General features: G+C 49.2%; 1 protein-coding gene across 1 annotated transcript in view; it reads right to left on the bottom strand.

Moving 5' to 3' along the window:
• Window positions 1-13,810, bottom strand: part of COL22A1 (collagen type XXII alpha 1 chain) — a 242,723-nt gene that overhangs the window by 193,712 nt on the left and 35,201 nt on the right. The window contains exons 4-5 of the mRNA XM_036831041.1: window positions 7,818-7,929; window positions 3,586-3,709 (exon numbers count right to left, since the gene is read on the bottom strand). Of these exons, the coding sequence (XP_036686936.1) occupies window positions 3,586-3,709; window positions 7,818-7,929 (236 nt within the window). The remainder of the gene's footprint in view (window positions 1-3,585; window positions 3,710-7,817; window positions 7,930-13,810) is intronic.

Below are 13,810 nucleotides of genomic sequence, written 5' to 3'. Positions count from 1 at the left end.
TATGGGATGCTGCAAAAGCAGTTCTAAGAGGGAAGTTTATAGCAATACAAGCCTACCTCAAGAAACAAGAAGAATCTCAAATAAACAATCTAACCTTACACCTAAAGGAACTAGAGAAAGAACAAACAAAACCCAAAGTTAGTAGAAGGAAAGAAATCATAAAGATCAGAGCACAAATAAATGAAATAGAAACAAAGAAAACAGTAGCAAAGATAAATAAAACTAAAAGCTGGTTCTTTCAGAAGATAAACAAAACTGATAAACTGTTAGCCAGACTCATCAAGAAAAAGAGGGAGAGGACTCAAATCAATAAAATTAGAAATGAAAAAGGAGAAGTTACAACGGACACTGCAGAAATACAAAGCATCATGACGGACTACTACAAGCAACTCTATGCCAATAAAATGGACAACCTGGAAGAAATGGACAAATTCTTAGAAAGGTATAAGCTTCCAAGACTGAACCTGGAAGAAATAGAAAATATGAACAGACCAATCACAAGTAATGAAATTGAAACTGTGATTAAAATCTTCCAGCAAACAGAAGTCCAGGACCAGATGGCTTCACAGGTGAATTCTATCAAACATTTAGAGAAGAGCTAACACCCATCCTTCTCAAACTCTTCCAAAAAACTGCAGAGGAAGGAACAGTCCCAAACTCATTCTATGAGGTCACCATCACCCTGATACCAAAACCAAAGATACTACAAAAAAAGAAAATTACCGACCAATATCACTGATGAATATTGAGATGCAAAAATCCTCAACAAAATACTAGCAAACAGGACCCAACAACACATTAAAAGGATCATACACCATGATCAAGTGGGATTTATGCCCGGGATGCAAGGATTCTTCAATATACGCAAATAAATCAATGTGATACACCATATTAACAAACTGAAGAATAAAAACCATATGATCATCTCAATAGATGCAAAAAAAGCTTTTGACAAAATTCAACACCTATTTATGATAAAAACTCTCCAAGAAAGTGGGCATAGAGGGAACCTACCTCAACATAATAAAGGCCATATATGACAAACCCACAGCCAACATCATTCTCAATGGTGAAAAACTGAAAGCATTTCCTCTAAGATCAGGAACAAGACAAGGATGTCCACTCTCACCACTATTATTCAACATAGTTTTGGAAGTCCTAGCCACAACAACCAGAGAAGAAAAAGAAATAAAAGGAATCCAAATCAGAAGAGAAGTAAAACTGTCACTATTTACAGATGACATACTATAGATAGATAATCCTAAAGGTGCCACCAGAAAACTACTAGAGCTAATCGATGAATTTGGTAAAGTATCAGGATACAAAATTAATGCACAGAAATCTCTTGCATTCCTATACACTAACAATGAAAGATCAGAAAGAGAAATTAAGGAAACAATCCCATTCACCATTGCAACAAGAAGAATAAGATACCTAGGAATAAACCTACCTAAGGAGGTCAGAGACCTGTACTCAGAAAACTATATGACACTGATGAAAGAAATCAAAGATGACACAAACAGATGGAGAGATATACCATGTTCTTGGATTGGAAGAATCAATATTGTGAAAATGACTGTAATACCCAAAGCAATCCACAGATTCAATGCAATCCCTATCAAATCACCAATGGCAGTTTTTACAGAACTAGAACAAAAAGTCTTAAAATTTGTATGGAGACACAAAAGACCCTGAATAGCCAAAGCAATCTTGAGGGAAAAAAATGGAGCTGGAGGAATCAGACTCCCTGACTTCAGACTATACTACAAAGCTACAGTAATCAAGACAATATGGTACGGGCACAAAAACAGAAATATAGATCAATGGAACAGGATAGAAAGCCCAGAGATAAACCCACACACGTATGGTCAACAAATCTATGACAAAAGAGGCAAGGATATACAATGGAGAAAAGACAGTCTCTTCAATAAGTGGTGCTGGGAAAACTGGACAGCTACATGTAAAAGAATGAAATTAGAACATTCCCTAACACCATACACAAAAATAAACTCAAAATGGATTAAAGACCTAAATGTAAGACTGGACACTATAAAACGCTTGGAGGAAAACATAGGAAGAACACTCTTCGACATAAATCACAGCAAGATCTTTTTTGACCCACCTCCTAGAGTAATGGAAATAAAAACAAAAATAAACAAATGGGACCTAATGAAACTTTAAAGCTTTTGCACAGCAAAGGAAACTATAAACAAGACGAAAACACAACCTTCAGAATGGGAGAAAATATTTGTAAACGAATCAATGGACAAAGGATTCATCTCCAAAATATATAAACAGCTCATGCAGCTCAATATTAAAAAAACAAACCCAATTAAAAAATGGGCAGAAGACCTAATTAGACATTTCTCCAAAGAAGACATACAGATGACCAAGAGGCACATGAAAAGCTGCTCAACCTCACTAATTATTAGAGAAATGCAACTCAAAACTACAGTGAGGTATCACCTCACACTGGTCAGAATGGGCATCATCAGAAAATCTACAAACAACAAATGCTGGAGAGGGTGTGGAGAAAAGGGAACCCTCCTGCACTGTTGGTGGGAATGTAAATTGATACAGCTGCTATGGAGAACATTATGGAGGTTCCTTAAAAAACTAAAAATAGAACTACCATATGACCCAGCAATCCCACTACTGGGTATACACCCAGAGAAAACCATAATTCAAAAAGACACACGCACCCCAATATTCACTGCAGCACTATTTACAATAGCCAGGTCATGGAGGCAACCTAAATGCCCATCAACAGACGAATGGATAAAGAAGATATGGTACATATATACAATGGAATATTACTCAGCCATAAAAATGAACGAAATTGGGTCATTTTTAGAGACGTGGATGGATCTAGAGACTGTCATACAGAGTGAAGTAAGTCAGAAAGAGAAAAACAAATATTGTATATTAACGCATATATGTGGAATCTAGAAAAATGGTACAGATGGACCGGTTTGCAGGGCAGAAATAGAGACACAGATGTAGAGAACAAACGTATGGACACCAAGGGGGGAAAGCAGGGGGGCGGGGGGTGGTGGTGTGATGAATTGGGGGATTGGGATTGACATATATACACTGATGGGTATAAAATAGATAACTAATAAGAACCTGCTGTATAAAAAGTAAATAAATAAAATTTAAAAAAAAAAAAAAGAAGAAAGTGAACGTGTCTCAGAGCCCACACCAAGAAAGGACTAGGCACGAGGTCTGAACCCAGGTCGTGCTGACTCTGAGCCAGTTTCCTCCACTACATCATGAACGTGCTGCTAAGAGAACATGTGCCATAGGACAGCAGCACTGGCTGCCACCTCCCTGGCTGGGCTGAGGGTCCCTGAGACAGGAACTGGGCGTTCTGCCCCACCAGGTGACGGGCGCTTGACCGTCCAGGGAGAAGTGCAGCCCTCTGGCGGTCTCCCAGCCCCTGCAGCTGCCCTGCGCCTCTATGGACACCAGACCCTCCATCTCCCAGGCCCAGGACAGAGACCCCAGGAGAAAACACGGTGGTTGATGCCAAGCCCACGAGAAGGAGAAAGAAATCTGCACTGAGACAAGGCGTGCTGCTCACACCTGCGGGATGCCGTACTGGTCGATGACCTGCCAGATATACCAGTCTTCTTTCCGAGACATCTTCCGGAGCCGGAAGGTGGTGACAAAGGCGTACTCATCAGGCAAGCCTTGCGGGAACACATCCCTGGAGGGAGACAGAGACAGATGGCACCGGGCTGAGAGAAGAGGCTGCAAAGGAAGCCCACGCACCCCGGGGTCACGAAGTCCTGCCACTCTGACCTCCTAGGGTTCTAAAGTCCACCTGCTCGCCTGCCTTTACTGCCTTTTCCTTCAATCAGGGCCTCCATTCAACCCTCTGCTGACCCTCGCTGTGGCCCCTTCACTGTCCCGCTGCACCCACCCTCAGCCCCGTCAAATCCACCCCCGCAGTGCTCGCCTGCTTCCATCTCTCCAAGATCAACGATAAATGCTAAACTGCCACCCCGCCGCGGGGTCAAATGCGCTGAGCGCTGCAGCCCTCACCTCTCCCTGCCTGCTGCCCCTCAGCAAGGCCACACTGTCACATCTTAGCCCGCTTGGTCCCTGCCCCACGTGCCAGGACATCCTCTGTCTCCACAGAGCACTGGTTTCCTGAGCTCGGGGGACCAGCCCCTCAAATGGGGGAATCCCTCGACCCCTGCAGCTCCAGCCCAGACAGCCCTGCACTGCCCTTCCCCCTACAAATCCAGCATGCACGTTGTTCCGCGACAGAAGCTACGGGTGTACGGTGTTGTGATGCCCCCCCCCCAGCTGAGGGCGGCCAGGCTCTCACGGGGTGACTCCTGCACCCCGCTGCTCAGCGGTCGAGCAGAGGCTCCCCTGCAGACAGCGGCGGGTCTCCAGAGCTCTCCTCTTAACCGCCAGCTGTTGCCCGGCACACTGCTCACGGCGGGCCAAACCCTGCTCTGGGGGCAAAGAATGCAAGGTGCTGCCTTCTGCACTGGAGGAGGCGGAAACTGTCTGGCCAGAGAGCCAGGAAGGGAAATGAGGAGGCTTCTGGGTTTCTGGTTCTCAGACTCATGGACCCTCAGGGACCCTACGTTTGGCTGTAGAACCTGTGAGCCAAGACTGGTCCTCCCTCTGTGATCTCGGTGCACAGATCCGAGCCGGGAGTTGGCCCAGCCGTTCAGAGTCGTTCTTTGAGCTGGGATTTCACCCAGGATCACATCCAGGCACTGGGAGCAGTGCCCTTTACTCCCTCGGGCCTTTCCAGGATTCAGGGACGTCCTAGGTCACTGCCACACGGGAGGGACACGGGGCTTCCCCACCCCTCTGCACGGACACAGGCTGTGAAGCCTCAGATGGACATTGCCCTTCAATTTTTTTTTCTTATTATTGCATTAATGAGGCCAACTATGCCACTGTTCTTTTCTAAACACACTTACTTCTCAGCGCACATGTATGTATAATATACAAATATGCTATGTATCTAAACACATCATATCTATATATTGATAACTATATGTTTATATCTCTATCTACAGGCACACCTCGTTTTGTTGTGCTTTAGCTTTACTGTGCTTCACACATACTGTGTTTTTTTTAAAAATTGAAGGTTTGTGGCAACCCTGCACCAAGCAAGTCCATCAGTGCCAATGATATGTACACTGTTTTTTAAGACGTAATGCTGTTGCAAACTTAAAAGACTACAGTATGGTGTAAACATAACTTTTATACGCACTGGGAAACCAAAAAATGTGACTCTTCGTTTTGATATTCGCTTTACTGCAGTAGTCTGGAACCAAACCCACAATATCTCCGGGGTGTGCCTCTATCTCTCTCTCTCTCTATTGAGAGACGAATACTTTTTCTTAGGCTGTGTATATATACAGATATACAGGAGAGGGTAAAGGGATTGGAGCTGAAGGACCTGAGTTTGAGGCCAACCTCTGCTTCCCAGGAACTATGAGATTTTGAACAGGTCACTGTCCCATTTTGAGCCTCAAATGTCACACCAGATAAATGCTGAGAATAATACAAGCCTTGCTCCCCCCATTTTACTGTGGTGAGAAATAAGTTAGATAAGGTGTGTAAAGTGCCCTTTAAACGTTTAGCAAGTAAGAAAAATACAAATATTGAAAGTGACACCCCTTTTCATTATGGACAAAATTAACCCGTACATTAAAAATTATACGTGTATGTATGTATCTGCGTAAATTGCATTAGAAATGAAAGGGACGCTATTCTCACTCAACACGTCAGAGCTCTGTCGGTTTCTGTTTCTGGTGTTTTGCCATTAAAACAAACTTGAAACCACGTAGAAATTCCTTCTCAGGACGACTCAGCATAACATGAGCCCAAATCCATTTCCCAGAAACACTTCAGCCCCACGTCCAGAGAGCAGAGTCCAAAGCCATTGTGCTGTTTGCTCCAAATGTCCTGATGGAAAGATGGCATCCTCAGCAAGTGGGAGGCCTCTGCTGGGCTCCCCACCATGTTTGCGTAACGTGTGCTTTCCTCTCTCTGTTTTGTCCTTTCTCTATTACACGTTTGCTTTATTATTATTATTATTATCATTTTTGGCCACACCGTGCAGCTTGCAGAATCTTAGTTCCCCCACCAGGAGTCGAACCTGGGCCCCCTGTGGTGGGAGTGTGGAGTCCGAACTGCCAAGGAAACCCCTTGTACGTTTGCTTTAAAGTGAAGTTGCCTGTGATTTTTTTTTTTTTTTCTGTTTCTAAGTGGTATGGATGAATTGCACAAGTTAGGCCAAAGAAGTAAGGGGAGTTAAGTGGGAAATGGAACCTCGATTCGGTTCATCCCTGTGTGGCCCCCAAATGAGCATGGGACCAGGTGATTAAGATCACCCAGCATCTGTATCTCAGCCCCTGTGTGGACAGAACAACACCCACAGTCAGGAAGGCACGCCTCCCTTAAGGGTCTGCTCACTGTGATAATGGTCTCCATCGCAGGGTGAGGAAACGGGACCCAGAGAGAGAAACTGACCCGGCGTTTCCTCTTCTGAACCAGCACTCTCCCGGGATGCTGGCACTGTGAGCCGTGGAGGACGTTAGGGCCCGATACAGTCCTGGTGCAAGGCTGGCACTCAGAGAACGGCCACCGAGCTGGAGAAACGACTGCATGCCTGCAACATGCAAGCTCTGAGGCCTCATGTGCCAAGCCCACCCTTGCCAGGCTAGTATCTAACGGAGCCTTCTCCCTGATCGTGGACTGATTCATCCCCTCCTCCAGGCAGGCAGAGACCAGACTTAGGCCCTTCCAGGAGCTTCTCCCACAGCAGGGGAGACAGTCTGCAAATGACTCATTGCACAATCGAGTCGCTGGCTTCAATGTTGCTGCATTTTATGCAGGAGGACAGGTTGTGAGGAGAGAGAATAAGGGGAGGCCTGGCTTAACCTCAGAGTTCGGGGGAGGCATCCTCGAAAGCAGGACAGACGAGCTGTACTCTGAAGGACAAGCAGGGTCCCAGGTAGAGGGCAGTGCGGACAGTGACAGGCCAGGGCGAACCTGACACCAGAAAGGCAGCACGGGGCTAGATCACACACAGGGTCTTCCCAGGCCCTTGGCTTAAGAACGCTCAGAAGTAATTAAAGAGTTTTAAGATGAAGGATAATGTCAAGATAAAACACCACTTTTCATTTTCAAAAGATCATTCTGCCTGAGAGGAGCAGAATGGAACATTTATTGTGGTGTCATCGTTAGCCCTTGACTGGTGACCCCATAGGTGTCAGACCCTGGACTAATCTTTGCATCATGAGCCTCTCAAACGATGTTGCAAGGCGGACACATTCATCTCAGGTGAAACAGATGCCATGACTGGGGCACAGGGACCTCCAATGACTTGTGTAAGGCCAGGCACCCAGCAAACACTGAACTGGGTCTCCACTGGCCAAAACGACTACACGACTCTGGGTGGTGCTCTGCCTGCGTGTCATGCAGTGGCTGGTCCACGGTAGGTGCTGTGGATCTAAGCCATAAATGATAAACGTTTGCTGTTTACTGAACTAATAGAAAAATGCAGGCATGAATGGATGGAGGATGAACAGCACACCTGTACAGACAGGTGAGTGTAGAAGGGCCAGGGGACCAATAGCGTCAACGGCGATACATGGCTAAGAAACAGGCTGAATTCCCAGGCCAGTGATTCGGCTGCTTCCTTTCAGGGCGACCTCACCAGGCACTCTGTGGGCGAAATCCCTGCCCAGCGCTCAGTGAGCAACCGTGCTGAGCAGCGCCTTCCCACCCTTGCAGAGGCGTCCCGGGCAGGTCTAGAAGGGGAAGCAACCACTCACTCAGTCCTTTGCACCACAGGGAAGGATCCCATCCGGACGTAGGAACTCTGCGCCCCGTTCTCTCTCTCCCCCAAGGTCGCCTTCACACTGAACAAATCCATCAGGTCAAAACCTGTCCAGAGAGAAGAGCCAGGAGTGAGTTTGGCCAGAGGAGCCCGGGAGACAGAGGAAAAGCACATCTGCTCTCTGGGAAGGTGGCCAGCCCGCCCTGCCCTGGGGGAGCGGGTGTGGGGTTTAAGCGGAGGGAACTGTGCAAATACATCTCCCAGGTGAAAACAGAAACAACAGAGGGAGGAGACGGACAGCTTCTGTTTCCATGGCCAATTGCAGGAAACAGGCAGAGACGCTGGGGTTTCCGATGAAACATGAGCCTTCGTGAAAGTCCTGGATCACAGGCGAGCTTGAAGTAAGCAGTCGGCCACCATTCTGGCCGTGTGACTGGCATTCAGGGAGCCCGCGTGGGGACCCCCGGCTCACACAGGCTGGCTCTGCAGGCCAAGTGGCAACTTCGGCTTTCCTTCTTGCAGCCACATTTCCGCAATTCATTTGGACTTTGCTTGAGTTATAATTTAGCAGCATTTAAATTGCATGATTTTAAGGCGCGAAACATCAGAGAGAAGAAGACCGTTCGTGATACTGCATTAATGGAAAGGCGTATTTCGTTTTGTTTTGGCTCTGAGAGAGGACCTTGCTCATTGGCCACACGAAGTAATGGAAAAGACACGAACTTCGGGCTCAGGGGAGCTCGCGGGACAGGCGGTCATCCAGCTCAGTCACACATTTGTGTGATGCTGAGCGGGTTACAGAACCCGCAAGAGCCTCAGTACTTGGTGGTGACAGAAGGCTTGACACCCGCCACCTTGGCTGTCAAGAGAATCCCAGGGCGGTCGCTCAGCCGTGGTAGGAAACCGACTCAGCAGGTCAGTTATTCACTCAGGATTCCCCACCATCAACAGCACATACTTATCCATGACCCCCTACAAAACCACCTGGACCGGTCTGGGGGGGCTGCCTTGAGTCCTGCAGCTGGGGTCCTCAGAGGAGCCCGACCACGACGCCCACACGGAGGCAACGGTGGGAGGTACCGGCCTGACACTGCGTCCCTGGGGAAGGGAAACCTCGCGGCAGGTGAGAGGAAGCCGCCTGCGGGGGGGCACCAGGCCTCACTTGTCTCCGCATCCCCGGGCTAACATGCCACTCGGCGTCAGTGGCACCTAAGCCACGAGACTTCAGGAAGGTTCTTGCTGTCTCCAACATTCTGAGATGCTGCCATGGAAAACGGGAAACGAACTTGCAGAGCTCACATTAGGATGATTCAAACATCTTCTAACTAGATTCTGTCCTAAGAGATGATTTAGTCATTCAACTTGTATTTTGAGAGCCTCTCTGTTCCAAGCCCAGTGTAAGATGCTGCAAGGACAGAAAGGAATTAGCATCAACTGAGAGTTCTAGCAGCAGAGTCAGACAGGCCTGGGCTGTGTTCCTGACCACCAGGTCCTAGCTGTGTGACCTTAGGCAGGTTGCCTGACGTCTCTGAGCACCAATTTCTTCATCTGTAAAAAGGGGATTGTCTTTGCACCTCACAGGATTGTGGTGAAGCTTGAATATGATACAAAGCTCTTCGTACAGAGCCTGACATAGAGTGGAAGACCCACAAAATAATTTTCGTATTAATTATTTCCCTTTACGATGATTACAGCCTCTTCTCCCACTAGATTCTACCCATGGATATCATTTATGCATTCAATACATATTTTTTGAGATCCTGCTCTGTGCCAAGCATGTATGAGCACTGGAGACGCAGCTGGGAGAACTGGTGCCCTAGTGGGAGACCAAGAATAAGCACATGTCCAGCACAAATGTAAAGGACAATTTCAGGCAGTGAGGAATAATTAAACAGGATTTGATGGGAGGTGAGCAGGGGTGACCGGGCAGGCCTCAGGGGGCGGGCCACCTGAGCAGGGGCTGTTCCAGGCCTGGGGCAGGGCCTGCAATGGTCTGGGAAGGGATTCCACGCAGAGCGAGGCTGTGCTGAGATTGAGGCCCTGGGGGACTTTAGGCACCGGCCCCTCCCCAGCCCCTGCCATTCTGAGGTTGCCTAGTTCTCAGAAAACGACTAAGAGTTGCCATCAGGCCATTTCTAAACAGCATCTCACACACCAGCGAATTAACAGAATTCTCGGCACAACGTTAAATGAGACTTGGTCCTTAAGGTAGAAAACATGTGCCCAGAAGCTCCCTCATGGATGAAGACAGCATACCTTGGAACAGTGTGCTATTTAGTGCACACTGAGGCAAACGATCTAGCCTCCCCAGAGATGGTGGGGCCCCCCCAAGGGGCAGGCACCCCCAACGTCATCACTGGCAGCTCTGGGTTTAAGGCCTCACAGAGCCCGGCAGGTCCAGCGGGATCAGCTGGTGGACCGCACTGGGCCACACAAGGAGAGATCTCGTGAAGATCCAAAGGGCTGCCCGTGCACTGGGGCCCTGGACCTGGAAGTGACCCGCGGGGCTGGGAAGCAGAGGACAGTGGGAGGGGCTGGTGCTTGGGAATGGGGTGACTGGCCCACAAGGGTTCCATGGAAGGGACACCAAGCGGTAAAAGGCTCGTTTAGGCTCAGATTCTGTTCCCAGGAAAGGCAGAAGAGGCGGGCACAGGTACTGGAGCCACTCTACCCTGGGTGTGAAAGCCGGCCCAGCGCCAGCCGGGGCACAGCCCCCATCCTCGCGTCTCCTTCAGCAACGACGCAAGGGTAAGGGCCCGACTTGCAGGCTCGCCGCCTCCGGGCCTCCAGGTGTCCCTGACATCTCCCCCTGCGGGAGCAACTGGGTCCCGGCGGGCTCTCCCGTTTGTCAGCACTCAGAGGCTCTCAGTGGCCTGGGAGCAAAACCCCTGGAGCGGTAACTGCCTGGACATGGGGTGGGCTGTCGCTCCAGGGAAGCAGCCACTTTCATTTAAGGAGGGAAAATGGGGACCGGAGAGCGTCTCAGTGAGACACACCTGGGCCCTCCCTGCTCTTAGACTCTGCAGCTCCACGACTCTGGTGCAACTACTCAGCCCCTGCAAACTCCCACTTCACGGGGCTGCCCAAGGTCCACAGGGGTGCGCGGGCCCCGGGGGCTCCCACTGAGTGCTGGCTCTGACTCAGAGAGCGGGCTCAAGATCCGGCGGGCACGGGCCCGATGCCGCCCAGTAAGGTGTCAGGCAGAACGGCAAAGAGGCCTGCTCCCCCACTTCACAGCTCCATCCCTGTCACTGGAAACCGCCACCTTAAGCTGGGCTTCCTTGTAGCAGTTATATGTGGGAGAATAAAAAATAGTTTTAAAAAAGCAAACATATGCTCTACTTTCTAGTTCCACTTTCATTGGCTTCCATGGATAAAAACAAAGACTTAAACACCACAAAACTCTGAACAACAAGCAATTACCTAGGAAGCAGCAAAGGGCATTGAGAGAAAGATGAATTGCCTGCAATAAATAAAGGCCAGGAAGGAAAATGAAAAATGTTCCCGAGGTAAATGGACCCTGATGCGAGCGAGGCACTGCGAGATAAAGCGGCGATTGTTTAATGTAGAAGCTGCAAGGATGCACCTCTCCGAAGTCACGGACTCAGCTGAACCAGGTGGTATCGGGGACACCGTGACGATCGCCCAGAGTCCTTCAAAGGTCCGTGATAGACAAAGCTTTGCCGGACCCCCAGGCACGGAAGTTACTCCCGGGTCTTTCGTGGGTCTGGCCGAGGTGCACACGGTTTATGTGTCCCCAGGAGAAGGTGAGCAATTTGAAGGATGGGACCTGATCTGATTCATGTTTCCATCCCTCAAAAAGTAAGGGCTCTGGTTGTCGTTCTTAACTGAGGCACCGTCAGTGGAAAGAGGGAAGGAGAGAAGAAAGGAATTCACTAAACCATTAAGGGCCTCCTCCATCTTAGATGCCCTGTTGGCTGCTCCAATGATCAACAGGACAAAATCCCAACCCCAACCCCCAAAAGTTTAGTGTCTACAGGGAAACAGGCACAGAGAGAAGCCGTGTTGGTATCATGGGTAAATGAGAAGGAGGGGGAATGGCTGGGCTTGTAATAACAGCACATGGAATATTTTCCCTGCCCAGCTGAGGAGCAATCAGGGAAGGCTTCCCAGAGGAGGCAAGGCCTGGCCTGAATTTAAAGAACAAATAAAATCTGGGCAGACACAGATGGAAGGAAGGGCATCCAAGGTAACTGGATGTGCAAAGGTCACTGGACCTGAGTCACCGAGGTTCTTTCTGAGAATCCCACTATTTCGGGATGTCAGGAGCCATGGTTAGGGGAGTGAGCTAGGCAGGGGCAGATCAGGCTGGGCTCTGTCGGCCACGCGAGGCAGTTTGAGTTTCTTTCTACAGGCAGTGGGGAGCCTCGGAAGGGCTGTAAAGCAAGGGAGAAACACAATCTTGTTTCTATGCTCAAAGACCATTCTGGCAGTGGGGATGGAGGATCCGGGAGACTGGTGAGGACTAGACTCGGAAACACAGGCCTGGGGAGGAGGGAGGGAAGGAGCACTGAGCTGAGACCATCTGAGATGCTCGTGACGTGGCGACGGTTATCTGGAGGTCGGAACCCAGGTAGGAGGAGAGAGACATTAGGATCTCTGTGGCCAAATCTCAGAGCTGGACCGTGGCCAGCACTTTCTTGCAGCCTGAAATAGCTGACCCCCCAGGAATGCTGTATAACACCTTTAGTCACTAGAATTTGCAGAACATTCCGTTTTTAGAGCCGGGAGGGGTCCTCAGAGAGATCATGTTGGATGTATTGTTGCGTAAGTGGGGAAACTGAATCTCAGAGAGTCGGGTGATGGACCCAGGCCGCCTGGCTGGGGAGCAGCAGGGCCAGACCCACGCCTCCAAACTTCTTTGTCTGTTCTGTCCCCTGTCCTCACTGTTCCAGCCCAGATAAGCCCTAAAAATAGCCAGAGTCATTTAAGGAACCGCCTGGAGGTGAGGCTTTGGGGAACTGCATTTTTTACAAAAGCTGCTCCGATTACCCGACTGCGTTTAAGTTGGCAAGTATGTGGTGCCATCTCTTCCTAACTCCGGTCTCAGCTCCAGCTGGCAGGAGCCTTTTTTCTGGTCTGGTTATAATTAGAGGAGACGATAGATCCCGCAGGCTCTCTGCTCTCAGAGCTGCACAAGCAGGGCATCTGCACCGCGTGCTGATGGATGCCCACCCAGCACCGTGATTTACTTCCTGGGGGCCTTGGAGCCCACCAAGGGGAGGCGAGGTTCCAGGCTCCACTGGCAGCAGATCCACACAGCGGATTCCGCACAGAGGGTCCCATTTCTATCCAATCACCACGAGACTCCTCAGCGGGATCCTCACATGCCAGAGCCAAAAGGATTTGTTCCCAGCTTGCATAAGCACACATGTGCGCACACAGACATGCACGCACGCACACGCATGCACAAACACACACACACACACACACACACACATTCTGAATCTTCCCAGACAGAATCAGTTATTCTTCAGTGGAAAAAAATACTGGGGGCTCTTCAGTCCGTAGAACGAGAGGAAAGCTCATTCTGATTTACAGACGATAAGGCAGATGAAATGGTGTTCATTTGTGCCTCCTCCCTCCCTCCCTCTCTTCCTTCCGATGGGCTGGATGTGAGCCCTGACTCCGCCACAAACTCAGGCAAATTACTTCATGTGTCTGTACCTGTTTCCCCAGCTACAAAGGACACAATGGTGCTGGTCTCCTACACTGTAAGGGTTAACTGAGAAAATAAGTGCAAATCCCTTGGTGTGCAGGGACGTGGTAAGCATGTAAGTGCTGGTAAGCATCAATCATTACTATTTCTGTTATTAACGGTATTACTGTCATAACTTCCCTTCTATGAACAGACACACTGGATAATGAATTATTTAGGGGAGATACCGTTACGAAGGATTCATCGCTCAGGAAGCCCGATATGGATAATGCAGCAAGGCAAAGATCTGCTTTCCAGAGTGACTTCAG

The sequence above is a fragment of the Balaenoptera musculus genome, chromosome 17, assembly GCF_009873245.2.
Source record: "Balaenoptera musculus isolate JJ_BM4_2016_0621 chromosome 17, mBalMus1.pri.v3, whole genome shotgun sequence".
Taxonomy (NCBI): Eukaryota; Metazoa; Chordata; class Mammalia; order Artiodactyla; family Balaenopteridae; genus Balaenoptera; species Balaenoptera musculus.
Note: the sequence above shows the minus strand (reverse complement) of the source record. Positions and strands in the feature narration are given on the sequence as shown.